General features: G+C 41.5%; 2 protein-coding genes across 2 annotated transcripts; one reads left to right on the top strand and one right to left on the bottom strand.

Annotated features, from left to right (window-relative positions):
* Window positions 1-4705: 4705 nt before the first annotated feature.
* snpha (syntaphilin a) lies at window positions 4706-10659 on the top strand (the record flags this gene model as incomplete). Its single annotated transcript, XM_080732957.1, has 5 exons — window positions 4706-4749; window positions 5372-5503; window positions 7611-7760; window positions 8442-8775; window positions 9664-10659. 5 exons carry the CDS (start codon window positions 4706-4708, stop codon window positions 10657-10659), a joined length of 1656 nt encoding a protein of 551 aa, XP_080589083.1.
* Window positions 10660-14688: 4029 nt separating this feature from the next.
* Window positions 14689-23921, bottom strand: LOC308291985 (peptidyl-prolyl cis-trans isomerase FKBP1B-like). Its single transcript, XM_080734167.1, has 5 exons — window positions 23840-23921; window positions 23684-23731; window positions 20755-20867; window positions 18986-19160; window positions 14689-15293 (listed from the first exon to the last, which is right to left on the bottom strand). The coding sequence occupies exons 1-4, from the start codon at window positions 23874-23876 to the stop codon at window positions 19029-19031; spliced, it is 330 nt and encodes a 109-aa protein (XP_080590293.1). The 5' UTR covers window positions 23877-23921; the 3' UTR covers window positions 14689-15293; window positions 18986-19028.
* Window positions 23922-26459: the final 2538 nt, after the last annotated feature.

The raw sequence follows: 26459 nt of genomic DNA, 5'->3' as shown, positions 1-26459 counted from the left end.
GCTATGTATAATAAAGCCTATACAGGCTACTTTTCTTAATGTTATGAACGTAAATAATGCCTCTCTTTTAGTGGTTAAAATTATGTTTATCCTTTTTCTACTAACAATAAAGTAGGATTATCCACATAAATAATTATGTAATTTTCTCCAGCTGTGCACAACAGTGTGATCAGATCAACTTAATGACACATTACAGTAGGCTGTAGGCCTAGGCCTACTCTACTACAAGGATAACAAGATAGCCTAGGCCTACTTCCATTTGCACATTATCCATTTGACAGCACACATTATCTTATATTCTGTATATTCTAACTACAATAACAATATATCCTATATAGCCTAGTCCAACTATAACTAGTAAAGCCTCTATCAGAGTCCAGGGTGAAGAGCTATTCACTTCACTGTGTTGTAGTTTCCTAGCTATCACCTAGGCTTTGTTATGTATTTTTAGGTGATAGCTAGAAAACTACACCACGGTGAAGTGAATAGCTCTTCACCCTGGACTCTGATAGAGGCTTTAGACGCCTCAGGGCGACATGTGACCTCGGTCGCATGTAATGTATATCGGACCAGTTACCCAACCCATATCTAGACCCCTGGTACCCATATATGGAGATCCATGTACTGTTTAAGGAGATATATGCTGGGAGAGCACAAACATGCTTATCTCAGTTCTTCATTATGTGAAAGTCCTATGACGTCTATGACATCTGACATCATACCCTTTTATGCCCATACATGGAGCTCCCTGTCTACAAACAGATATGGGCTGTCTTGGCCATATTATGGATTCTGTTAGTGTGGTATGTGGCCGATGTGGCCTGCATATATGGGCATTCCCATATGAAGTCCTGTTAGATATGGGCGTATTATTGCATCAGAGAACTCCATAGGCCTATATGGGCATAAAAGGGATGCTGTTAGTGTGACATCACAGTGAAGCCAGAGTGTGATGTCAGAGCGGCAAACACATAGAACCACAGTGTCAGTAGCAAAAACAATAAATTGATGGCATTTAATCAAGCTAAAAATGTAATTTCTTCACTGTGTCTACAAGTTCTATCTACCTCATGTCTACACGGTCAAATCCTAATTTATCCTTTCAAAAATATCTTGAAAATGAGTTCATGTCAGCAAGTAACACCACCACAAGATGGAATATAAATTAAGCGTTAGTCTTTTTTAGCTTTAGTGAGCAACTGAAATATTCAATGCATAAATAACTTATACAGCAAACACATGGTGGTGAATTAATTACCAGCCACAAACATGTCAGTCTTGAACTGTCTGTCTAGTCTGGCTGCTCTGCAGTCAGACAGATAGAATCATTGTTTGAAGGTCCTATTATTCTTTATACAGATCCCCCATAGCTTCCACAGTCACTAGTCTTCCTGGGGTCCATATAAAACAACACAACATAAAACAACAACTGACACTCTTCAGTATAAAAAACATTACACTATTAAAATGCCAATGATAATTAACAATATATAGGAACATAGGTGAAACATCATGTACCAACATGTTGATCATTCCAGTTGTGTGGTCTCTCTCATTAATATTCCTTAAAGAGATTTTTGGAATAAGTATTTGCTTCTGATTTGTTTAATATAGGCCTATAAGGATAATAGGTTCCACTGGTGGGTGCACTGTAGATAACTGATTTTTATGCATGCATATACAGTATATCTACATTTGGAAAGTTCCTTTTATGAAATGTTTTGCCGCTACATTTCCCGAGAGATAGAAGAGCAGAACACAAACTCTGTTAGTCTGTGTACCGGTGCTGACTATCTAACTGTCATCCATATTGTTCATAATTTTACATATCATTTTAAACATGACTTCTTCTATAGCTTCCCGATGAGGTTCTCTAGTAATCACGCATTCACAGGAATGATAAGGTTTCGTGCAGGGCTTGGGGAGCTCAGATAGGCCATTAGACACACCTCCTCTCTGCTGCGTGAATGCCCTCAATATAACTCTGTTCTTTTCTGGGCTGGCAGGAGAAGAAATGGAGGCATCACACTGCATTAACATTAAAACTGTAAAAATCAATACATCACAGTAACACTGTTACATCAGTGACATACAAACTACTCATGCAATGACGGGTATAAAGTTAAAGGAGTAGTTCACCCCCAACATGATTTTTTTCCGCTATTTATTACTCACGCCACAGAGACTTGAGTTCAATAATATTTATTTGTATTTGTCGCATTCCTAAGACAAAGATTTGATTATAGTAAATAGGTCCCCATCCGGAATCAATGGGGGAACATTTATTGTAATCAAACCAGTAAGACTCCCTAATCGGGAGATAAGCGACCGTCAGGTCGCAGCGTGATTTTAGGGCAAAATGTGTAGGAGCAGTGTACAAAAAGCAGTGTAAAAAAATCAGCCTGATGGTGGCGCTATATGGGACAGATCCATGTTGATGGCATGAGTGTAGACATACTGTGTACTGATTTGCGTGATTTTAGGGCAAAATCTGTAGGAGCAGTGTCCAAAAAATGTGTTTGAAAAAGTCGGCCAGATAGTGGCGCTATATGGGACAGATCCATGTTGAAGACATGAGTGTAGACATAATGTGTACCGATTTGCGTGATTTTTGGGCAAAATCTGTTGGAGCAGTGTCCAAAAATGTGTTTGAAAAAATTCCCTGTGAACAGCCTTGTTAGGGTGGTCATTTTTGCACTTTTTGGTGGCGGCGGAAGGGGGTCCCTGGGGGTCCCTGGAGCTCCGGGGGTCCCAGGAGGTTGTGGAGGTTGTGGATTGGCAGGCAAGGAGTGTGTGTGCAAGGTTTGGCATGGATTGGGGCAACGGTGGCAGAGATATGAGTTGGGGAAAAGTGTGACGTGACGGACAGACTGACAGACTGACTGACTGACAGACTTACTGACTGACAGACAGCCGGTGGAGGTTTTGGTAGTAACTGCGACCTGACGGTTGCAATTATTGTCTTAGGAATGCGACAAAAATCTAAAAATATTATTGAAAAAAAATCGTTTTGGGGGTGAACTACTCCTTTAAGGGAGTTCTGAGAAAAGCAGCCTGTGTGTTCCATTAAATTCAACAGTTTTAGTCGTCTCACTTAGTAGCAATTAAATAAAATAAATGTATCCATGTCTGAATAACATGAATCTAAATGATAAAGCTGATGTCAACAGAAACTATATTCATTGCTTTGCCCTTTCAAGTTGATTTGAAGGTGGATGACTTTTATTTTGGGCTATAGGACCAGGGTACGGATGTATGCAGGATGCAGCTGCAGTGAGAGTGAACTCACTCCGTTCCCTTGTGTCAGCACTGAAAGGAGGCTTTATTTGGCCTCGTGGTGGCTAGACTATTTTTCAGGGTCCCTGTCATTTGCTTCCAGAGAGGCGACACGTGAAGAAAGGCCATCTTATTGTCTATGGTTTGCTTCATTGTATTTCTCTACAGAATGATAGTCATATGAGCTGTTTGTGTATTGTGTACTCTGATGACCCACTCGCTGTGCTGGGGCACATTGTGCGTTGTCTTAACTATTTTCTGCATTTTTGTTTGCATTATTATGTAAATGAGCGTTTCCTATATTGTGGGTCCAATTTCAAATTATTATTAGTTTTTAAATCCATGAAAATGAATAAATCCACACGCTAACGAGTCACAACACGTCGCAATTTGTTGCATTGAGCTTGTACCGGTAGCTCAGATATTTTCACTATTTTCTAAATAGGGCTTATCCACCTCTTTCCGCGGGAATTTACTGGAGAGGTTTTTGCACCACACTTCCGGTTAACAGCAGACATACAAGCTCACGTCGCGTCGCAGATGCAGCCTGTAGATCACACTCGGCTGCGGCACCAGAAGCTCCGAGCAACTTCTGCGCAACGCACGATGGGATGTTGGAAAGTTGTGGATAAGTGATTCATTGTATTGTACCGGTATGTATTTTTTGTACGTTTGGGTCCCGGCCCCGGGGAGACATCAAGGGTGCGTTCGGAAACCCGCACCGGGTGTGTGCTCAGTGTAGTGAGTGCAGTGGGCGTGACGTTGTAAAGTGTGTTCAGTGTGGCTTATTTACGAACGACCAGTTGAGAGGCAGCTGTGAGTGAGCTTTTTCACTCTGAACTCTGAAGATAAACTTTCTGAAAAGCAGCAGTTGCTAACGTAACGCTGCTATTGAAAGGAGATGTAATTCATAACATTGGCAGTTTACATGTTGATGTGTGTGAAACTATCAAGCCCAAACGACCAATAAAGCTGTAAATGCTGCATTTTGCACAATTTGCGGTCATTTCCTCCATTGTTCACAGCAGAGAAGCGCTCGAAACACGGCCATGAAAACCAACCAATCAAAACACCGCACCGACACACCACACCGTCAAACCTCATCTTCTCAGTAGGGTCGGTCAGTGCGTGCACTCAGCACACCGGTGCTGGATTTCGCCACGCACTGGATTTCCGAACGACAACGCACCAAGTGAACCGAATAAACGAACGACAACATGGCACACCAGTGCGTTGAGTGCGCATTTCCGAACGCACCCCAAATGTCTCTTTCAGGTCTCAAGCCACTGATTTTAATTGCTGTTACAATGCAATGACATGTTTCTGCTTGTTATTGCTTGGTGCAGTTCAGCTCTGAGGCCTCCTAGGCTCTGTGTCTCTCTCTAGAGACGGGACAGCCGCAGGGCAGGAGACAGTCAACGCCACACAAATGTCTCTCCCTCCCTCTCGTAAGACCCCTGCAGGTCAGCGCAGGTATTGCTCATTCTGTCTCTCACTTAGGGGTGGGCGATATGGTGATAATTATCGTTGAGACGATACAATGTCTCCACGATATGCTTTTTCAGAGGTATCGTATATATCGCAATACAATTGAGGGAGCTTTGTAAAATATCCTGTTTAATCGTTAATACAGAGATTCATTGCAGAATTCAATTTAAACCTGCATTTTGGTCTAAATCAGAAGTTCTCAAACTTTAAATTGTCAAGGCCTCCACTTAACTCTGACAGTATACAAATGAAACCAAATGGACCCGTAAGGGTCCATTTGGTTTCATTTGTATACTGTCAGAGTTACATACATACTGTCAGAGTTACTACATAAGTTCAATTTAGACCTCCCAAAAGGAACCCAGAGAGTCTAGTTTTTGTCAAGTAACTTGAAAAATAACCATAAAACCAACATGAAAAAAGAATCGTGATACAATCGTGTATCGTGATACAGCTTGGGAAAATATTGTGATATTGTATTTTTCCATATCGCCCACCCCTACTCTCACTTCTGGAGTCAGTGATATTGAGTGTGTTGTTGTTTGCACAACTTTTAATGACAGCATAATGGGTTTGGTTTGTCTGTAACGTGATCTCTCTGTGCAAGGCGCTCAGTGGGCACCGGTGGCGGAGGAGGTCGATATTCCCACAGCGATGCATCCAGTACCAACACGTATCCTGGCCGAGGCAGGGGTATGGAGGGCAGTCCCACAGCCCGGACATATCCCAGTACACCCAGGTAGGATGTTACTTATAGAACTCCACTGTGCTCAAAAGATGGGTTAGCAAGACGTGTCCTGTTAGAAGCTAACCTGGATAATGACGCTGAGATGCTGTCGCGCAGAAACCTCGTGTGTTCAAAACCATTACTTTGATTACTCGGGGGCACGGTGGCGCAGTGGTTAGCACTTCACCTCACAGCTAGAAGGTCATGGGTTCTATTCCTGCCGGGGGACGCTGTGGGCACTGGGGGCGTGTTCCTCCCTCCACGTCATCAGCGCCCACACCCTAGGTGGGGTTGGCGATAGGGCCTTTCTGTGTGGAGTTTGCATGTTCTCCCCGTTTCTCCTAGGGTTGATACCCTCACAAAAACATGCAGTAATCCTGGTCTCAATAATGCCTCCCCCTGGCCAGCCGGGGCGCCTGATGGACGGGAAAGGAACTGGTTTGGAATAACGGGTTCCTCACTTGGACTCCTCATGCATAGAAGGAAGCATGAGGTCAGTCCGTTGTCTCGCCAGGTGCGGCAGAGGGAGAGCAGAGCCCAGGATTACATAGGCAATAGGCCATATGCACAGAAGCCATTTTGGCTAGAAGTTGGATGGTCTTCTCACTTCCTTCAGAGGTGTTACCAATAATACTAATGAAGGCTCTGTTCCATTCTGCTCAAACAGAGTCAGGGTGCTGATATTGTGCATGTTGGCTCACTGGAAACACTCTGCTACACCAGGGGGTCTCAAAGTGTGGCCCAGGGACCCTCGTGCTTCCTTGGGGGTTTCAAATGACCCCTTAAAAAGTGTTACTCTGAGAATGTTCAAATGGAACCAAATGGCAGGCGTAAAAGGTTTGAGAACCACTGTGCAACATGAAATGGAACAGAGCCTTTATTAGTATAATTGGTAACACCTTTGAAGGATATTAAGGAAGTGAGAAGACCATCCAACTTCTCTCCAAAATGGCTGCATAGAGCCTAATGGGTGAAAATGGGTTACAAAATCGTGGGATAAAAATTATATTAAAAAGACAAATATTACTTGCAATGGAGAATATAATCTGCGCTCCAATGCAGTTATTATTTAGTCACAAGCTCCTGTAAATACTTTTCATTCGTTAAATTTTCATAAAAACCCACAGACAGACTTAACCACTTTGAATCTGGCATCCCTATTTTGGGAAGGTGAAAATAATTTGAACATTCTCAAAATCAATAGAGTTTTATCAAAAGTATCAAAAATGGGCGATCTTCAAGCTCACAATGCATCACGACGCAATGCATTGTGACCTTATCGATCTGCTATTTTAATTACTCTTCCACAACCCTGTCATACGTCAAAGTACAATATAGGTCATTCATTTATGGGAGAAAAATAATAAATACGAAGCTACAAATTTGCAAAACGGCGATATCATGAGAGCAAGAAAAACAACACAGTCCAGAAAAACAACAGAGTCAACCTTTCTGTACTGTCCAGTCACTACGTCATCCTTGTGTGCTGCAACAGGACTTGTGATTAACCCATTCAGGCCTAGAATTATTGAATGCTTTAACCAGTGAAAAATAGCAGATATACGAGTTCACAGCGCGGCACCGAGTGCAGCGCTGCGAGCTTGTAGATCTGCTATTTTTGAAAAAGTCGTTAAAATGTGTGCAAATCTTTGAATATATGTATTTTAAAAGCGAACGTTTGTAACTCAAAGTTTGCTTCTGGGTGGTCCCTGGAACTAAATATTTTGAGATGGGGGTCCGTGGCCAAATAAATATCATTTTGGGGGTCCTTCACATGAAAAGGTTTGAGAACCACTGACATAGTAGTCTCTCAAGAACAGACTAACTGAGCTCCAGTTAAGTGAAAAGGACCTTTTCTTTGACGATGGCTGGCCAGATTGCTGTCATAGAAACATAGTTTTTTCCAAAAACCTTAGAAGGATTCAAAAGACACTTATAGAATCGGGTCAAAATTCAAATTTTCACGATTCTTCAAAAATAGCAGATCTACAAGCTTGTATATCTGCTATTCTTCAATAGTTAAAGCATAAAATAATGATACACAATAATGTGTACCCGTTCTGAGCTCTGAGGTAATATGTGAAGCATTTAAATGCAAATGACTCCGGTTTAAACTCAGGCGACAGGCACGGCAGGCCCCCTGCAACGATAACCATGGAATCAGGCCCCCGACCCCAGAACAGTACCTCACGCCCCTGCAGCAGAAGGAGGTGTGCATCCGTCACCTGCGCGCCAGGTTGAGAGATCATGTGGACAGACTGCAGCACAGGTGAATCTTGACAGATATTGTGAGTGGATATATTTCCGACTGACACAGCTACCAATTGAAAAGTACACGATTTCTTGCTAAACCAATTTCATAGGACATAACTCATTAAAATACATATTAAATGTTACAGCTGATTCATCTATTTTTGTATTTTTTGTTTCATGATCTGTTTCCTCACAAACAAGTGGCTTTTTTTCTAATATTGATTAAATAAGAGGTAAAGAAGGCCATTTCTCATGATTACATTCATTGTTGAAGAGCAAATATGGAAAAGCAATTTTGCAAAATGATTAATACTATTGGATTACAGGACAAAACAGACTCAGTGGATTTGCAAACAAGTTGATCCAAAGTTGCAGGTTAGATAGATAGATAGATACCTTTATTATCCCAAGGGGGAAATTCAGTTGTCCAGTTGTAGCACAGCAGTATACAGTTATTTAAAAGATAGTAAAGAAAAAAACAAAAAAAAGAGCAGTACAGTACCAATAAAGAGAAGGTGCATCAATAGAGGGGGCGAATAATATATAAGTATATATACATAAAGTGTCTTACAAAAAGAGACCGTAGCAGTTTCCACTGGAATCGTTTGTTCACAGGGAACACTGTCATCTCTTAAATCAGTAGGCCTACTGCTGAATCAGCAACTGTAAAGATTGCATTTCTTCTCCTATCCGTCAGGGACTGCGAGATAGATGAGCTGAAGACCCAGCTGTGTCGGATGCAAGAGGACTGGATCGAGGAGGAGTGCCACCGCGTGGAGGCCCAGCTGGCCCTCAAAGAGGCCCGTAAAGAGATCCAGCACCTCCAGGACGTGGTCGAGAGCGTGAGGACCAATCTCGGCAGCCGGGAGCCACCAGAGCCTCACGACCACAAGCCATACCCGGGTCTGCAGAGACCCGCCCAGCCGGGTGGGAGATCCCGCTCCTGCGGCTGCTCTCCGGCCAACACTCTGAGCCGCGGTGCCACGTACACACGGCTGAGCAGCGAGGCTCTGGCTCTGCAGGTCAGGCACGTGCACACATCAGACATGAAAGGGGGCTTGAGCCCCTGCCCTTTTAACACATATGGTGCCAACCCGAGTTTCCAGAGTTTGTATAGGTACCTTACCTATGCCAACCCTGAGTTTCCCGAGTTTGGGCCGTTTTTGAAGAAAAACATATTTTTTTCTCTAAAATTATTTTTCCAAAAATGTAGTAGGCATGATCGCGATCGCGAAATTGCATGTTTAACCCCCATAACAAACCCCATCTTTCAAACATGGCAGCCATGTTTGTTTACATAATGTAAAAACATAATGGCTGATATCTCATGAATGCCTGAATGGATTTCCAAGCGGATTTTTTTGTTTGAAAGCTGTGAACAGCGTGCACACACGTGGTGCATGATCTAGGCATGGGAGTGCATGATCCGTGCACTATGAATTACATGGAAGTCTATGGAGACCATGGCATCTTGGACCTTCAAAGAGATTTAATTGATTGCAACACAAATGTGTTAACAGTCTGTAAAAAGTGCCCTCTCCAGACCATGAATGCAGTTTTCACTATGGTGAAAGAAATGCAAATGCCCTCTTTCCATGCCATACCCGAAGGCAGCATTCAAGAGTTTCAAGCCTTTGTCCAAACTCTCCTGAACTTGAATGCAGCATTTTATGTTGAAAGAATTGCCCTCACGGTGTAAAAATCCATCCCGTACACCACATTTCCAGTATTGCCTTTTTTATGCTTAGTTCAGTGTGGTATCAAGTACTGAAAATAGCCGACCTCCAAGCTCACAACGCGTCGCAGCGCGACGCGTTGTGAGCTTGGAGGTCGGCTATTTTCAATATTTTCACCAAAAGGCCCTTTTAGAAATGTCAGCCCCTGCCTCTCTTAACATTCTCTGCACGTCCCTGCTGCAGGTGGAGCGCAACGCAAACCCTCCGGACCTCAGCGGAGCGACGCGACCGGCGGGACAAACCCACCTGGTGCTGGAAGCGGCCCTCTTGTCGGAGCAGCTGCCCCCCACCCCCACCGCCGCGGCCCACGGCCGAGGCCCCCCCGGCGCCATACCTCACTCCCCCACCTTCCAGAAGCTGTGCAGCGGGGGGGCCGTGTTGCCCATCTCGCACTCGTGCCACACGCTCAGCGGCGGCTGCAGATGCACCGGACACGTCGGCTACCTCCCCCATCACCATCATCATCTGTTCCTGCACTTACCTCAGGACGAGTCTCCCGGTGCAGCCGCAGAGAGCGCCCATCCTCCTCCTTCTCCTCCTCGTCCTCCTCCAGCGCCTCCAGAGAAGAAACCAGAGGTTCGCTCGCAGGCCTCCAGCCCGACCATGACCTGGCTTTCCGACGAACGTGGACACGAAGAGCTCAGCGTCATTTCTTTATCGGCGGACGTTTCTCACTCGGAGGCGCGAGCGTTCCCGCCCTCCCTACCTCTGTCGTCGCCGTCTGACCTCTCCTACAGCGTGGAGCCGAAGCTTCCCGCTGTCGCCGTCCAGCCGGCGGAGATGGCGAGGGCGCCGACCGTGCCACAGACCTTCCAGCCACAACCTCTAGTTCAGCCGTCGCAGAGGCAGGACGCTACGGTAGTGGAGCTGGAGGAGGAGGAGGAGGAAGAAGAGGAGGGTGACGGAGCAGACGGAGACGGGGAGGAGGAGGCGCTCTTGCCACAGCGGTGCCACTGGAGCAGGTACTTCCTGGTGGACCTGCTGGCGCTGGCCATGCCCGTGGTCCCCACGGTGGCGTGGCTGTGCCAAGGGGCTCAGCGCGAGGTCAGGCCCATGTATCACATCGGCTCCCTGCTGAGAGGCTGCTGCGCCGTGGCGCTGCATTCGCTGCGTCGCAGAGGCGCAGCAGCCAGAGGCAGAGGACGTCCCACCAACATGAACGGATCGACGCCTATCTGAGACTGCATGACACATACAGCAGCCATGAGGACACACTTGCAACTAGGGCATTCACCAAATATTCGAATATTCGAGTATTCGAATATCAAAGTCACTATTCGACGTTGTTCACAGAAGTCGAATATTCACTTATTTATTTATCTTTTATTGTTTTCTCTTTAAAAAATATATAGTTTATAAAGTTTGGCTAGATAGGAAGTCATAAGAATGAGTTGTCAATGCCCCTGGTGGATGAATTTCTTAATGCTCTATACCAGGGCTTCTCAAACTTTTTTAGGCTGTGACCCCCAAAATAAACATATTTGAACTGGGGACCCCCACTCTGACAAGCACATGGAATTGTAGGTATTACATTTAATGTGACTCGGTTCCACAGATAAATATTGTGAAAATAGCAGATCTACATTGTGAGCATGTAGATCGGCTATTTTCACAATGTTCGCCTCTTGCTTATTTAATATTTGACAGTTTTGCCAGTCCTGTCGAATATTCGACTATTCGAATACTTTGAGGTAGAATAATTCGAATACTAAAAATCACTATTCGTGAATGCCCTACTTGCAACCATGACACATGCAGCCATGACATGACACACATGTAGCCATAATGACAGACACGCAGCCATGATGACATTATGCACACAGCCATGACAAACACGCAGCCATAACATACATGCAGACATGATGACACAGCACATGCAGACGTGATGACTTTGAAGTATGTTTTGGTTGTTACAATACTTCTTTTGTTGAAGTGCGGTTTAGCTTAAGTAATATTACCTTAATTTCAGTTCATTTCAGACATACCTACTACGGCCCATTCTATATGATCATCAGATTTACCATGATGTCCTTGTGTTTTGTGCTAATCTTCTGCCTCAGATGCAACTGTTAAGTAATACGAATATTTCATGATTAAAATAGACTTCAATGCCGCTGCCTGCATTTTAAGTGGCTTAACTAACCAGGTTATTGTTGCATGTAGCCCAAGAAATGTTCTACCCAGCCAATTATTCTTCTATCCAGCTGAAAAGCATTGTTAGAATCTTGAACCTTTTGATACAAAGATGTATTTACATACATGAACCTTTTGTACCCCAAGAGCTCTCACGCACGTCCACACAAGAGCCAGGAATGAATCATTAAGACCGATTTATACATTGTTGTAAGAGGGTTCCGGACATAGCCGATCAATGTATTGTGGATACAACTCATTGTGAGATTATTGATCTGCTGTCTTCTGCATTAATACTGCGGGTCAAAACAGAGGACTTCATATGCACAATGAAGTTCATTTATTAGATCTGTATGACAAAGGCAAATCAAAGTAAAAAGTTTCTCTCCGCCATTATCAACTGACCACATGCTCGAAGATGGAATAACAAATATTCCACAATATCTCAACATAGCCACCTAGAAATTCTTGGTAATAAACTTCTGAAATGTTATTTTTCCCAATGACTTCATATTGAAGAAGATTCATAGATTTTTAAATATAGTTTTTTTTTAATGACAATGAAAATCATGCCACATTAGACAAGGGGACTCTAGATGTGAAATTACTATTATATTTTGAGATTGCTGGTGCATCTAAACTAAATATTGCTTTTGTGTCATTGTCTTGTCAGTAACTTTACGACATCAAAACAAGTATATACCTACTCAGCTGTCAGCACTGAAAATCAGACGTAAAATTTTAATTTATTTAAGACTAGCAAAGCTAAACGAGTAAATAAATGCCAAAACTGTCTGCAAGAAATGATTTTGTCTGTAAACCAGCCAAGTATGTTTTTGTGCAAATATAACACGTTACAAAGCAATCAAAAGCACAAAATTGATGTTCAGTTCTGATGCCTCAATGACCGAAAATAAAAAATTCTGGAGCAATGCATGATTTTTTTTGTTTGTTTTTTAAGGAGGGAGCCAAACTCAAAAGCCTGCTAATAGTTTTGCAATTTGGCTGGAATACTGTGATAAAGACTGCATACGCTTTATGATAAATACTTGTACTTATTGGCCATTGTTTTTCTTTTCCAAAACGTCATGTACATGTTAATGGGGTAGCTCATTTTCAAGATGTCACTCAAAGTTTTATCTTTCAGGGAATTTTAGTGGACGCGATAGTTTGTTAATCTGGAGACAGTACGAGACACATTTAGGAACTGGGAATGCCATCATTAATACCAAATAGCATATAAAGAAAATACATAGCCTACACTGTTTATTTGACACAGCACATTGCAATCTAAAGTTTCAGTTACTTTGCATTCTTTTTCAAGGATGCACTTTAATAGCTCCATATGTCATTGGCCCTTTACTGTGCAAATACTTTAGCCTAGTCTCTATTATTTGCAAAGTAAATGTTTTAAACCGATGTAACACAATGACATTTGATGATTCATTAACTGTTACAATCACATAAGTTACATTATATAGAATATTTCAGATGAATATGCTTGATATTTCCTCTTCCCTTAAAAATGTTTGTCTTTGACCTTGTCCATAATACAAACAGCATTTTACTGTAATCTGTTTCAATTATAGATCCAATAGGGAGTGAACGCTTCAATAACTTAAAGGAGTAGTTCACCCCCAAAATGATTTTCTTTTCCTATTGATTCTCATGCCATGGAGACTTGAGTTCAATAATATTTTTTGGTATTTCTCACATTCCTAAGACAAAAAAGATATAGGAAATTTACCCCCCATTGATTCCGGATGGGGACCCAAATGCATCTGGGCAAATTTATCAAATTATTGTCTTTAGAAATGCGACAAATACTAAAAAATATTATTGAACTCAATCTCCATGGCATGAGTAATCAATAGAAAACAATTAATTTTGGGGGTGAACTACTCCTTTAAGCCTATTTCAAGAACAGCAGATCTACAAGGTAATTGTGACATTTTGCAGAGGGAAAAATAAAAATGTTTTGGGGAATTTGGGGGGAAATCTTTTGCCTATAATCACATACAGTAGTATCTCGATAGAAAGTGGTTAAAGTGAATATATATCTACAGGGTTCACACACATTTTTACCAATTAATTTCCAAAACTTTTCCAGAATATTTAACCCAATTTCCAGGACTATATAACAATAATTCAGCTCAATAACAGGTCGCTTACTCCTATGCACAATGCCCAAAGACAGGTAGTGTATGCCAGTGGTTCTCAACCTTTTCAGGCCGCCCGTGACCCCCGAAATAATCATGTTTTAACTGGGGACCCGGCACCCTGACGAGCACTAAGAGTTGAGGAATTTTGTATAACACGGTTGCGAGGCGTTGTGAGCATGTAGATCGTCTATTTTCACAATTTCTGCCTCTAATATTTGACAATTTGGCCCATGTTTAATTTGTCATTTCAGAGTTATTAACAAAATCAATAACCAAAAACAATGCATAGCTATTTTTTTCAGGACCCTTGATAAATTCCAAAACTTTTCCAGTACTGGAAAAATATTTTTTCTAATTTCAAAATATTTCCAGGAATTTCATGACCGTGGGAACCCTCTATCCAAGTGTCCAACAGAAGGAAAGACAGGAGTTTGTGAAGAAGTTCAGTCTTTAATGTGCGTGGAGGACGGTTACAGTACAGCTTTGAAAACCTCCACAGCCTCATAAACAATTCTTTGAAATAATTATGGGCACAACCCAGAAAGAGCGTTGTGCAAAAAACTGTGTCAACATGTCATACACAACTTTAAAACCTTATGCCAAAGAGCAATCATTTGGCCACAAATGCTCAACAATTGTGTCTTTGCATTTACCTGAAAAGCAAGAGATAAAAACCAAGTCTTCTCTACCATGTTCATGAAGACTTGCAAGAGTAAATGTTAATAATTTCAACTGCTATGTAAGTAGAGCCAATAAGGAAATCTGTAGTAATTTATCATTACAGCGACATTGTGCCATGATTATCTTTAAACAATTTCCCTGCTGTAATGAAGTCCCTCCTTTTTTATTTATTTTTCTAAATTAAGACTAGTGTAAGATGCGTCACACAAGGAATTTGTGTCCACATGTGAAACAGACATTTATTCTTTTTTTTATTTTTCATTATTCAAGACAATTTAATACCCGCAATCAACACAGTTGCTAATGGAAGGCCACACAGAGCCACAGGAATGAGACCAATGATTACTATCAAACTATCAAAACATGATCCTGATGGCAGATACAGTCAGCAATTTTGAAATCAAATTACAAAAAAAAAAAAAAAAAAAAACTAAACAATCACCATAAAATAAAATAGAAATACATAGAAGTCTATAACATGATACATGGAAGGTATGGCCTATGACTCTTTAATGGCAGTGGTTCTCAAAAGCTTTAATTTAAAAATCCGCCATAACTCTGGGAGTATACAAATCATACCATTTATACACACTCAGAGATACAGACCCTGTAAGGGTACATTTGGACTGCCTCAGGGAAACCCAAGGGGTTCCCTGGACCCCACACCTTTGGAGAACCACTACTTTATGGTATCTAGAAGAGGATGAGGTTTTTAACACAAAGTGACGTAACATCATATCTAAATGGAAAGAGTGAAGTAGTGAAACTAGTAGACAAAGGTCCTATGCAGGAATCATCCGTTAACCTTTTCCTCCGTGTTCCCAGATAGGAGTCAACCTGCGTTGAGAGACAAACAAAAGGAGTCAGGTGTGTGACCAAAGATGAATTTACAGTTCATTGTAGACACAAAACAGATGCTAGCTCAGTGTTTCTCAACCTTTTTGGGCACACTTTTCATGTCCCAAGAATCCATGGGCACACAAACATAATACGGGGGTGTAAATATCGTCACTGTCGGGAAGAAACCTTGTATCTCCACGTTTCAAATTTGTACGTTTCTTCGCAAAGCAAAGCCCTGCTTCATCATACAAGACTGTCGCACAACAGTAGTGAAAACAGCAGATCTACAAGCACACAACGCCTCGCACCGCGAGGCAATGTGTGCTTGTAGATCGGCTGTTTTCACTAGTTTAAATCATTTTTAAAATGATAAATACAATATTGGCTTTCAAGCAGTTTCAAGGGGCACACTTGACCCTTCTCAGGGGCACACCAAAGGTCCCCAGGCACAGTGGTTGAGAAACACTGTTCTAGCTAACAACACAGCTACTGTTGCTTGTAGATCAGTTCTTGTCTGCAAGCAATATGCTATACTACAAAGTATGAATTAAGCTATAGGGATGCACACTTGCCTTGTTGACTGACATTGGTATACAGTATTTGCAAATAGGATGACATTCGCCAATGCCAGTGAGTTGCCGATATTACGATAATAAGTTGTTTAATAAATTCTTTCACAAGATTTGTTTGTTTCCCTAGCACAAGAGGAGGAATGACTAATATCAACTATTGGCCAAATTGTTATTTTAAACATCTTTATCTCCGTATTGGTGCATCCCTATTAAGCTTTAAAAAGGGAAATTCCTCAGAACACCAAAGCTTGTTAATCACACAATTTAAAGTTACTAGCACTACTAAAGGTTACAGAACTGTACGTGTTTAGATCATGAATGCAGCGCTACTCAAACACTGAACTACAGGCCTTAAGAAAGTGCTAATGATTGCAGCAAAGCCAACTAGCTGTAAGCCGTTATTGCTCCCATGGTTTCACAGAATAAAAACCCTGGGCCCGTATTTATAAAGCCTCTCAGAGGAGGAAATCTCTCCTGAAAATTCTCAGTGTTGCAGATCTGGTTCACAGTATGAAATCATTACCCCGAGCATAAATGAGGACACGAAGGAGAATCAAAAGCGACAGCACAAATCGGTGTGGATGCTAGGGTTGCAACGGTACTTTACTTGCACCAATAACACTGTTAAATAAAAAGAAAACACATCCTCTGCTCTGCCCCGAGGAGCGCAGTAGAGATGTGACGTTCACCAACGATTCTTTTGAACAGCTCTTTTAAAAGAACGATGTGATTCGGTTCTCAATCGCGGGAGGCCGGGAGCAACGGATCATCCACAGGGCGAGGCACAGCCCATCAGACTGCATGATGTCTCGTCCCCACTCGCAGGGCACGTTCCAGGAGACTAGTTGTGGCTTTATAATGTCACAGCACGCAGTATGCGGAAAAACAACGATTAGCTAAACAAGAAAACGCAGGGCTGTTGTAACACTAACAGTGTTGTTGCTTTTTTACAAAGCTGAATTTTTAATATGGTCAGATGGTTGTTGTTGTAGCTTGAGGTAGCATTGGCTGCTACTTTGGAAACGCACACGAGTTCTGGGCAAACCTCGCCCATGGAAGCTTTTGATGGGCTGAACCGGAGCTCTAGGGAGCTCTCCTTTTTTTTCGCTTGGACCGCGCAGAGGTGCGACCACCTAAACCTAACCTCAGTGAAACTATGCCTAAACCTACTAACCTGCCGACGGGCGTGAAAACAAACGGCTCTGCCCAGAACTCATGTGTTCCAAATCAGGCATCCCAGACTATTGTTATTTACACATACAGTAAGTGGTGCTTTTGTGTGCATTAAAATGCATTTATTTTTCCTGCGTCAAACTATGTAGAGGACGTATACACTTTAAATGCATATAATTATCAGGGGAAAAAAGATATGATGATGAAAAAAAGGGCTTCTACCACTTTTTCGAGTCACGTGTTCAAATACTGGATTCTGATTGGCTAAATTCCGGAGGTTATCAGAGGACAACTGCCGCAAAGTTGTGTGTCCGAGATCAATGCGCCTCAGTGTACATCCGGGGACTTCCCCCAACCAACAAATGACGGTGGCAACGGTCCTATGTTTACTAACGTGCATGCTATAGTCGCCGATTTATTTGGATCCAATGCAATCCGCCAACTTTAAAGCCCCTTTTCTCTGAACCTATGCCTTTCTGGAAGCGAACAGCCTCTATTTACGGCCGGAACGGTACTTCTAACTGACGTTAGCTTAGCTGTAAGCTAGACGCATGGATTAGTATGGAGTTGGCGCCATCTGTTGGTGAGTAGAAGATGTTGTTTGTGGAACTATCTGCTGTCTCGCGGAAGTTTTATAGGCAATAATGATTGTAACTTAAGATCCTTGCAAGTTACAACTATGTGTTTTCTTTCATGTATACGGGAAAAAGTGGTAGAAAAGCTATTTACCACTCGGGGTCGGACATTATGCTCTCATAATGTCCTGAGTGAGGTTGTTATCGGACTCGGCTGCGCCTCGTCCGATAACCTCACTGCGGACATTATGAGAGCATAATGTCCTCTCACTCGGGGTAAATTGCTTACTTACTCTAAGGTCAGAATAGTTCTAACCCTGCTTCAAATTTCAGTGTGACTCCAAGGTGTGTTTCTGAGGTGCTTTATAAATAACAGGCCCATGGTAGTTTTTCAACCCACCAGAAAATCACTATTAACACATTACACCAACAAAGCTATGTATAGCTACTACACAACAATGAATGCTGCTATTAGTTTTGGGTAAACCCTTCATGTTATATTACTCTTTGAATTTGGAAGAGCTCCAGCACCACAGACACTGATGGGTTGGGGTCAACAATAACGATGCAACATGAGCGAGAATTCGCTGTGTTCACTTTGTTTACGCGATTATGAGTCCTGTTCCGTCATGCAATGGAAGTGAATGAGAGAGGAAAAACAAATCACTACATCCTGTTCCTCGCTTAAAACAGATTACATGATTTGACAATATTTGGACACAGTATATCATGACAAATTGGCTATATAACAGGGTTCAACTACAGTCGAACATTAACAACACATTATCCACATGAAGCCAACCATCAGTATTCCTGGCCATGTCATAATAGGATAAATCAGTGGTTCTCAACCTTTTCAGGTCGTGACCAACAAAATAATCACATTTAACCACCCTGAGCACTAAGAGTTGAGGCATTACATTTTGTAAAACAGCAGATCTACATGCTCACGACGCCTCGCAATTTTCACAATTTCTGCCTCTAATATTTGACAAATTGACCAATGTTTAATTTGTCATTTTAGAGGTATTAAAAAGGTATTAAAAGTCACTGTAGAAATGTGCAAATACCCCATATACACTTAAACTTTGTGTTGGTTTGTTTACAATTGTGTGAGAAAACATTAAGCTAATCATTCGGGTAACCCCCCCAACATAATTTGGGGACCCCCCTGGGGGTCCCGAACCCACAGGTTGAGAACCACTGGGATAAATGAACATTCAGCTATTACAGCAGAAGCAGCGGTGTGAGCTTGTAGAGCGGCTATAATCGGCGCAGAGATTTTGTGTAGAGGTAAAAAAAAAAGGATGACCAAGTATAGGGGTAAAAGTGGTTTAAAAGTCACTACCCTGGACAAGTCATTCCTTACCCTGAAAATTTGAGTGGAATTATACAAAGTGAGTGCAGAGGCTTCAGACTTCCAGGCCGAGCAACTCCACCTCAAAGATGAGAGTTGCATTAGGGGGGATGACGCCCGGGTGGCCGTTCTTTCCGTAGGCGTAGTCGGGGGTGCAGGTCAGCTTGGCACGCTGGCCAACACTCATCTGTGGGTGTGATGACAAAGCAGGATAAAGAATCAGAACTAATAACGCTCTATAACTAAAAATAACACTTTTAAAAAACACCTTAAACAATTTATTTTATAAACAGTTCATCTTTTACTCAAGCAGGACAATGCCCATCGCAAGTTGATGGTGTCATTTGCCCATGTGTGGTCTAGCCCTATGGAATTTATGGAATGCATGTGCAAATACACTTAAAGCTATACTGTGTAAGTTCAACTAGTGGTCAGTAGCGGTATTGCTTTTTTCGGCCGTTTTTTCGGCCGGAGTCGTCGCGGACCACCGCCGCGGACCACCGGAGCGGCGCCGCAAACCACCGCGACCGATAGTAATCCGTGGAGGGGTAGAACGCATGGTAGAACGTAATTTTCTGGCCAGGATTTGTGGATTAAGAGGTTAAAATCCTTCACCATGGTAAACACTGTAGCCAAGCGGAGGCGCTTCCTGGAGACCAGAGCAGATAAGCTGTGATTGGCCGGTAGTGTACCATGTGTGCATGATCGGCGATGTGATTGGGCAACGTATACACAACGTATACAGATGATGCAGATTACGTCATTTTGGCGCGAAATCCGGTCCACGGCCAGGATCATAGAAAACATATAAAGAGAAGGCTTCAGAAGCTGAAAATAACGGAGTGGGTGTTCTAAAACTTTAGCGATTTAACAGTTAGGACAATTTTAAGATTTGTTTTATAAAAAAAGTTACATGGTACAACTTTAATACTTCTTATGGTTAATATAAGCCTCAAATCAATATTCTTAATGTTTTATTTGCACAGACATTCCATACATGGACCACACACGGACAAATTATAATCTTGCGACGGGCATTGTCCCACTCCCTATTGAGTAAAAAAGAAATAGATATATTTAAGGTGTTTTTATAATGTATTAAGGCATATAAGGCTTATGTGTAACTATGTGTAACATCTTCACTTTTCAGGGAATGGAACAAATAACTTTCAATGTAGTCATAGTAACAATTGGTTCAATATTTTAAAACAGCAAAAGTATGAGATCTACAGGACATAAATGACTAAATATAAAACAAGCATTAGTTTATGAAAAAACAAAGCTTAAAGGAGGACTTCACCACTTTTCAACCTATCTTCATATAATAGGTCCTCACTAATGTTCATGATAAAATAGCACAATTTTCTTCTACTCAGTTTGGGTCTCATAGGAGAGCTGTGGGTGGGTCAAATCCTTCCACTGGTGACATCATCAATGGGAAATGCAAGCCAATAGAAACTGCAGGCTTTCTATTCCTGAAAAGTTGCAATGTTAAAGTGGAAGCCATTGTTCTCGTGATAATAAAAATCTAAATATCTATTTTCAAAAATATTGTTGAAAAAGAAATCTGTCAAACGATGATGTCACCGGTGGAAGGATTTGACAGCTCTCCTATGAGACCCAGACTGAGTAGAAAAAAAAATTGTGCTATTTTATTATGAACATTAGTGAGGACCAATTATATGAAGACGGGTTGAAAAGTGGTGAAGTCCTCCTTTAAATATGGAGATGCAAGGTTTTTGCCTGACAGAGATCATATACATTTCATCATACACATGTACCCTTGCTACGCCCTCATCCCAGCCACGTATCACCTCCCCTTGTCCCATCCTGAATTTGAAAGGTTTTCCACGATCCCGCGAGGAGTCGAACTTCTTGCCATTTGTCAACTTGCCTGTTAAAGACAAATGAAAGCTGGTTAAAGCGGCACTATGACACTTTTGTTGATAAAAAAATGTATTGTGTTATTTTGTCCAATCTGTATGGTACAGTATTTTAAATTTACAACGGGTACACATTATTGTGTATCATTATTTTATGCTTTATCTATTGAAAAATAGCAGATAAACAAGCTCACAGCGCGGCGGCACCGAGTGCCGCGCTGCGAGCTTGTAGATCTGCTATTTTTTTTTATCGTGAAAATTAGAATTTTGACTCGATTCTATAAGTGTCTTTTGAATCCTTCTAAGGTTTTTTTTTGAAAAACCTATGTTTCTATGTCAGCAATCTGGCCAGCCATCGTCAAAGAAAAGGTCCTTTTCACTTAACTGGAGCTCAGCTAGTCTGTTCTTGAGAGACTACTATGTCAGTGGTTCTCAAACTTTTTCATGTGAAGGACCCCCAAAATGACATGTATTTGGCCACGGACCCCCATCTCAAAATATTTAGTTCCAGGGACCCCCCAGAAGCAAAATTTGAGTTACAAACGTTCGCTTTGAAAATACATATATTCAAAGATTTGCACACATTTTCACGACTTTTTTCAAAAATAGCAGATCTACAAGCTCGCAGCGCTGTGAGCTTGTATATCTGCAATTTTTCAATAGTTAAAGCATTCAATAATTCTAGTCCTAAATAGGTTAATACATTAAAACCTTTACAATCAGGGTGGTTGTATTGTGTCTCACTTCTCTTCTATCAAGACATTTTAGATCGTGTTTAAGGTCTTGTCTCACCAATACATAAGATCTGACAAGGATGTTAACCCGATGGTCAAGATTGCAAGCAGGCAGGCAACCGGTTTCTAAACCGTGGTAGAAGAGGAAAGTTAGTTATATAGTGCTGCTTTAACAGAATGAAATGGCTTGTTAACACTCCGAGCTGGCTGACGCTCATAGGATTAGGATCAGAATGTATGGTCACATCACAGGTTTATGGTGTCAAGAAGAAGTGGGTGAAACTCATACAAGCTCTAGAATTTGTAGTTTTCAGGAAAAGGAAGAAGAATAGAGCAGGGGTTCCCAAACTTTTTCGTCTCAGGGCACCCCATCATGAATATTTTTTTAATCCGAGGCACGCCTACATTATAATTTTCACTCCCAGCACCTTATATTTATAGCATATCGTCGTTGTCGGGTGGAAACCTTTTATGTCCAAAACCGTTCGTTTTGTATTTATCATCTATAACATGTACTAAACTAGTGAAAACAGCCGATCTACAAGCACACAACGCCTCGCATCACTAGTTTTGTGCGACAGTCTTGTATGTTGAAGCGGGGCTTTGCTTTACCAAAAGACGTACACATTTGAAACTTGGAGATACGAGGTTTCTGTCCGACAGTGACGATATTTTAGTGATTATGTTGCGAGGAAAATGTTGAGATAATAGCCATTTTGGTTAGAACTGACTGAAAATAACTTTGTACTTCAAGTTTAAAATGATACAAAATAATATTTTTTCCAAAGTGTCCAAATAAATTCCAAATATTATCAAATTATCTTGCGGCACCCCTGGACTACCGTCACAGCACCCCAGGGTGCCCCGTCACCCACTTTGAAAACCCCTGGAATAGAGACAAGAAAGAGCAAAGGAAACAAGAATAGAATAGGACAACAAAATAATGTTCCTGAAACAAGTAGATTGGAAAAAACATACACACTGTATGACCATTTAGCTTAGCATATACATAGACATGTGTGTATTGTACATGATGTTAAAAATAGCAGCATCAATACAGAAGACAGCAAAACAAAATAGCAGAGCTTGAATGAAAGCAGCCTTCTCCCTCCATGGTGCTTCTGATTAACCCCTAACCAAATGATAGACCTAGTAATTACTCTGGTCTGGATGGTCTAATTTGCCACCAACTATGATAAACACTGAAACCGCCTGAATGTGAAGGTAGATGATCAGTCTATGCTACTTCCAGTGCTGATATCATGATATGAAACTAGATATCATCTGGGATTTTTGTGACATAAAGTGTTCTCATGGTTTCAAAGGGCTACATTACATTTAAGTGAGGTCATTTTCTTAACTGACTGTTCCATCATTTCCTTTTGCCCACTTTTAAGACATCGATGATTATCTATAGAAAATCTCATTGTGTAATATTCTGCAAATGCCGAATAGTAATAGTGTCGTTAATGATAGATGAGTTTAATTAGTCGCACTGCCTCAAGATCAGATCCAATCAACCCAAAAAGGAATGCATTTCCATTGCATGAAAATAACTCGGCAAACTGGTCTGTGGAATCAAGGGATTTGCAGATGTACAGTATAGGGCTAGAGCAATTTGGTGAAGTAGTATTATCATTATTATGCTCTTAAAATCTCAGCCTTTATAATAATGATGTTGAATCTGACATCAAATTCCAGATGATCAGGGACTACAGTTGTAATTCATAATAAATAAGCGTTTAATTGAATATGTGGTGTAGAGTGAATTGCCTCTCGTCTCGTGAGGACATTAAATGTTACAATAATCCCATCCATCGCGTTGCCGTTAATTAAACAAACAAACAGCACGGAATGCGGAAACTGACAGCTAATAGCTTAGCAGCTAAAGCCCGAGCTAAAGCTAAAGCCTCAGCTCGTGCTAATGCTAACGTTAGCCAAGGCAGCTGCAACAAAAGCGGTCGCTGCCCAAAAAGCACAGATCTGCAAGCCGTCAACGCGTCGCTTTTGTGACGCGTTGACAGCTTGTAGATCCGTGCTTTTTGGCGCGAGCGGCACCGCCGTACTACCGAGGCGTAAACCCAGGGCCTCACCGTCGTAGTGAACGACGACTTGCTGTCCTTTCTTCGGAAACGTCTGTCCTGTAAAAACGAGACAAAAAAACAATATTTATTTTAAATAAACCACATTATGTGAAGATAAGGTGTTCCGTAACAAAGGGGTGAATGAATTAGGGTGTAAATATTTACCGTCTCCCGGGGATAAGGTCTCAACTTCGACTCCCATTTTCTCTCCCGTCCGAACCTTTTTTTTTCCTCGTTTCTTCAGCAGCTGAACTGAAAAACTAGGTTTCCGGTTTACGGGAGTTTCAAAGTAAAACATTGGTTTGATAGTCAAAATATTTATCTCACAGAACTAAACTATACATATTATTTTAGGAGTAAATAAGAAATACATTAATATTTTAAGAGAAATAAATAAATGAATGAACACACACACACACACACACGCACGCACGCACGCACGCGCACACACACACACACACACACACACACACACACACACACGAATAAGACTTATTTTATTAAAACGAGAAAATGTGTAGGCCTATAACCAAAAATAATAACAATAATAAAAAGGATATATTTTTTGTTTAAAAATAAATAAAAAATAGGGGAAAAGATGTATTTATATATTTCCAGTTATTTGTGATGAAATGCAGATAGATAGATAGATAGATAGATAGATAGATACTGAATATATCTATAAAGTTGGCTTTTATTTTGGAGGCCTCATAGCTTGTTTCAGTTCATTTGCGTGTGTGTGACGTAGCCCTCTCATCCCCAGCCCACACATCCATCCATCCACACATCAGCCAGTGGCGTCAGTTCAGCAAAAGCTAAGGTATGGCAACATGACTGGTGTCTCGCACGCGCGCCTGATGAATTCATTTTAATGTATCTTTTCCACTGTAGCCAAGATATGGCAGCTGCCATACCTTGCCATACCCAATTGACGCCTCTGACATCATCATGGCCCACATTCATGCTCCGCTTTATACACCCCACCCCGCCCCCACAGAGCCAGCTTTGCCCTCTGCGAGCCGCCATGTACGTCAGAGCTTGGATTGGGGACGAGCATAAAAAAAGGAAAAGAAAAGAAAGAAAGAAATACAATAGACCGGGCGAATGTATTCAGACAATTAGACAACATTTAAGATTACAATATACAATTCATTCTGACAGCTGAAATACCTTCGCTTTCATTATGAACTCATCAACTGTTTTAATTTGTAAAAATGTAGGTACAACCGCTAGAACTGAAGCAAAACAAATACAATAAAATGAAATAAATCAAAACATAAAAAAACATGTTCACAAAGTCACAATTTGGTTGTTACACATAATTAAATTGACAAGAATATATAGGCCTATTATGCCTATACATAATGTACAGTAGGTCTACTGCTTCTGCATTCCCGACTGTGATTTACTTTTTGTTGAACACGTCCTGATGAAGATTACAGTTACAGTAGGCTACACCCCAAACAGGGATCATCACAAATCACAATGCTGGCTTGTGGTGGACATTTACCGGTATGTCAAAATTGTATTTTTGTCACAGACACAAAATGAGTAGATAAACACATGAGCTATAGCCATAAATGACCATTACTGGTCTATAACTACGACTACAAATGTACAACTACAAATGGATCCATTTGTACACTTGAGAACCAGTGTACCAGTGGGCTCCTAATGTTCCACACCAGGGACGTGCTGGGTCCCTGATTCAGCCCGGGAAAAAGAGTTAGAGAGGCCCTCATTGCGCGCTATAGAGAGAGATCTCTCTATAGCGCTGCTGCTACTCAAAGATTTGCAATTTCAGATCATGACAAGTGACAAGCCAGTGGGACAATTACTGTACATGAGTGTATTTCATCGTTGTCGGGTGGAAACCTTGTATGTCCAAAACCGTTTGTTTTGTATTTATCATTTAAAAAATGATTTAAACTAGTGAAAACAGCCGATCTACAAGCACTTGCTTGTAGATCTGCTGTTTTCACTACTTTTGTGCAAACAGTTTAATTTTTACTTTTGTGCAAACGGCCTGGACCATCCGAGAATGAACCGGCCGTTCGGGAGTTGTCCCGCTTTTCCCAATGGCCAGCACGTCCCTGTTCCACACACAGTGTCATCATAGTAAATCAGTGTCATACACAGGGACGTGCAGGGAATGTTAGAGAGGCAGGAGCTCTCCAAGCTCACAACGCGTCACGTTGCGACAACTGGAGTTGTGGCGTAATGGCATGAATTACTACACAGAGAGGGCAATTCTTTCATCATAAGATGCTGCATTCAAGTTCAGGAGAGTTTGGACAAGGCAATTCTCTTGAATGCTGTCTTCTGGTAATAAGTGGAGAGAGGGGCATTTGCATTTCTTACAACATAGTAAAAACTGCATTCATGGTCTGGAGAGGGCACTTTTTACAGACTGATAAAAGGGCAGGAGCTCAAGCCCCCTTTGATGTCTCTATGTAAGAAAACCCAGAGACTGACATTCAGTAATTGGGTCTTATGATCAAAATAAGAGCATTATAATGGTGTGTAAAAAGAAAATTGCCACGGACCATGCCAAGTCTTGCCAATCACAAGTTGTCTGTGTGTACCGACATATTGATGACCCCTGACCCCAACGATCTCCCTCGTTAAACCCATGTGACTTTGGATTTAACCTTTGACCTATCACATGAAGACCCAGAGATATATTCAGAAGAAGTATTACTGTCTTTGGGTTTTGTTGACCGCTGCTGATATGAAAGGACCCTGTGTTTATTATGACACTGAGGATGTGAATTTGACCCAGAAA

This window comes from Nannobrachium achirus (assembly GCF_963921795.1).
Source record: "Nannobrachium achirus genome assembly, chromosome: 9".
Lineage (NCBI taxonomy): Eukaryota > Metazoa > Chordata > Actinopteri > Myctophiformes > Myctophidae > Nannobrachium > Nannobrachium achirus.
Note: the sequence above shows the minus strand (reverse complement) of the source record. Positions and strands in the feature narration are given on the sequence as shown.

What these genes read in the sequence shown, in the direction of transcription:
- LOC308291985 (XM_080734167.1), bottom strand. Translation starts at nt 23,876, where the DNA reads ATGGGAGTCGAAGTTGAGACCTTATCCCCGGGAGACG. An exon ending in AGTCGTCGTTCACTACGACG is followed by an intron (nt 20,868 to 23,683) that starts GTGAGGCCCTGG and finishes TGTCTTTAACAG; the next exon opens with GCAAGTTGACAAATGGCAAG. An exon ending in GGGATGAGGGCGTAGCAAGG is followed by an intron (nt 19,161 to 20,754) that starts GTACATGTGTAT and finishes TCACACCCACAG; the next exon opens with ATGAGTGTTGGCCAGCGTGC.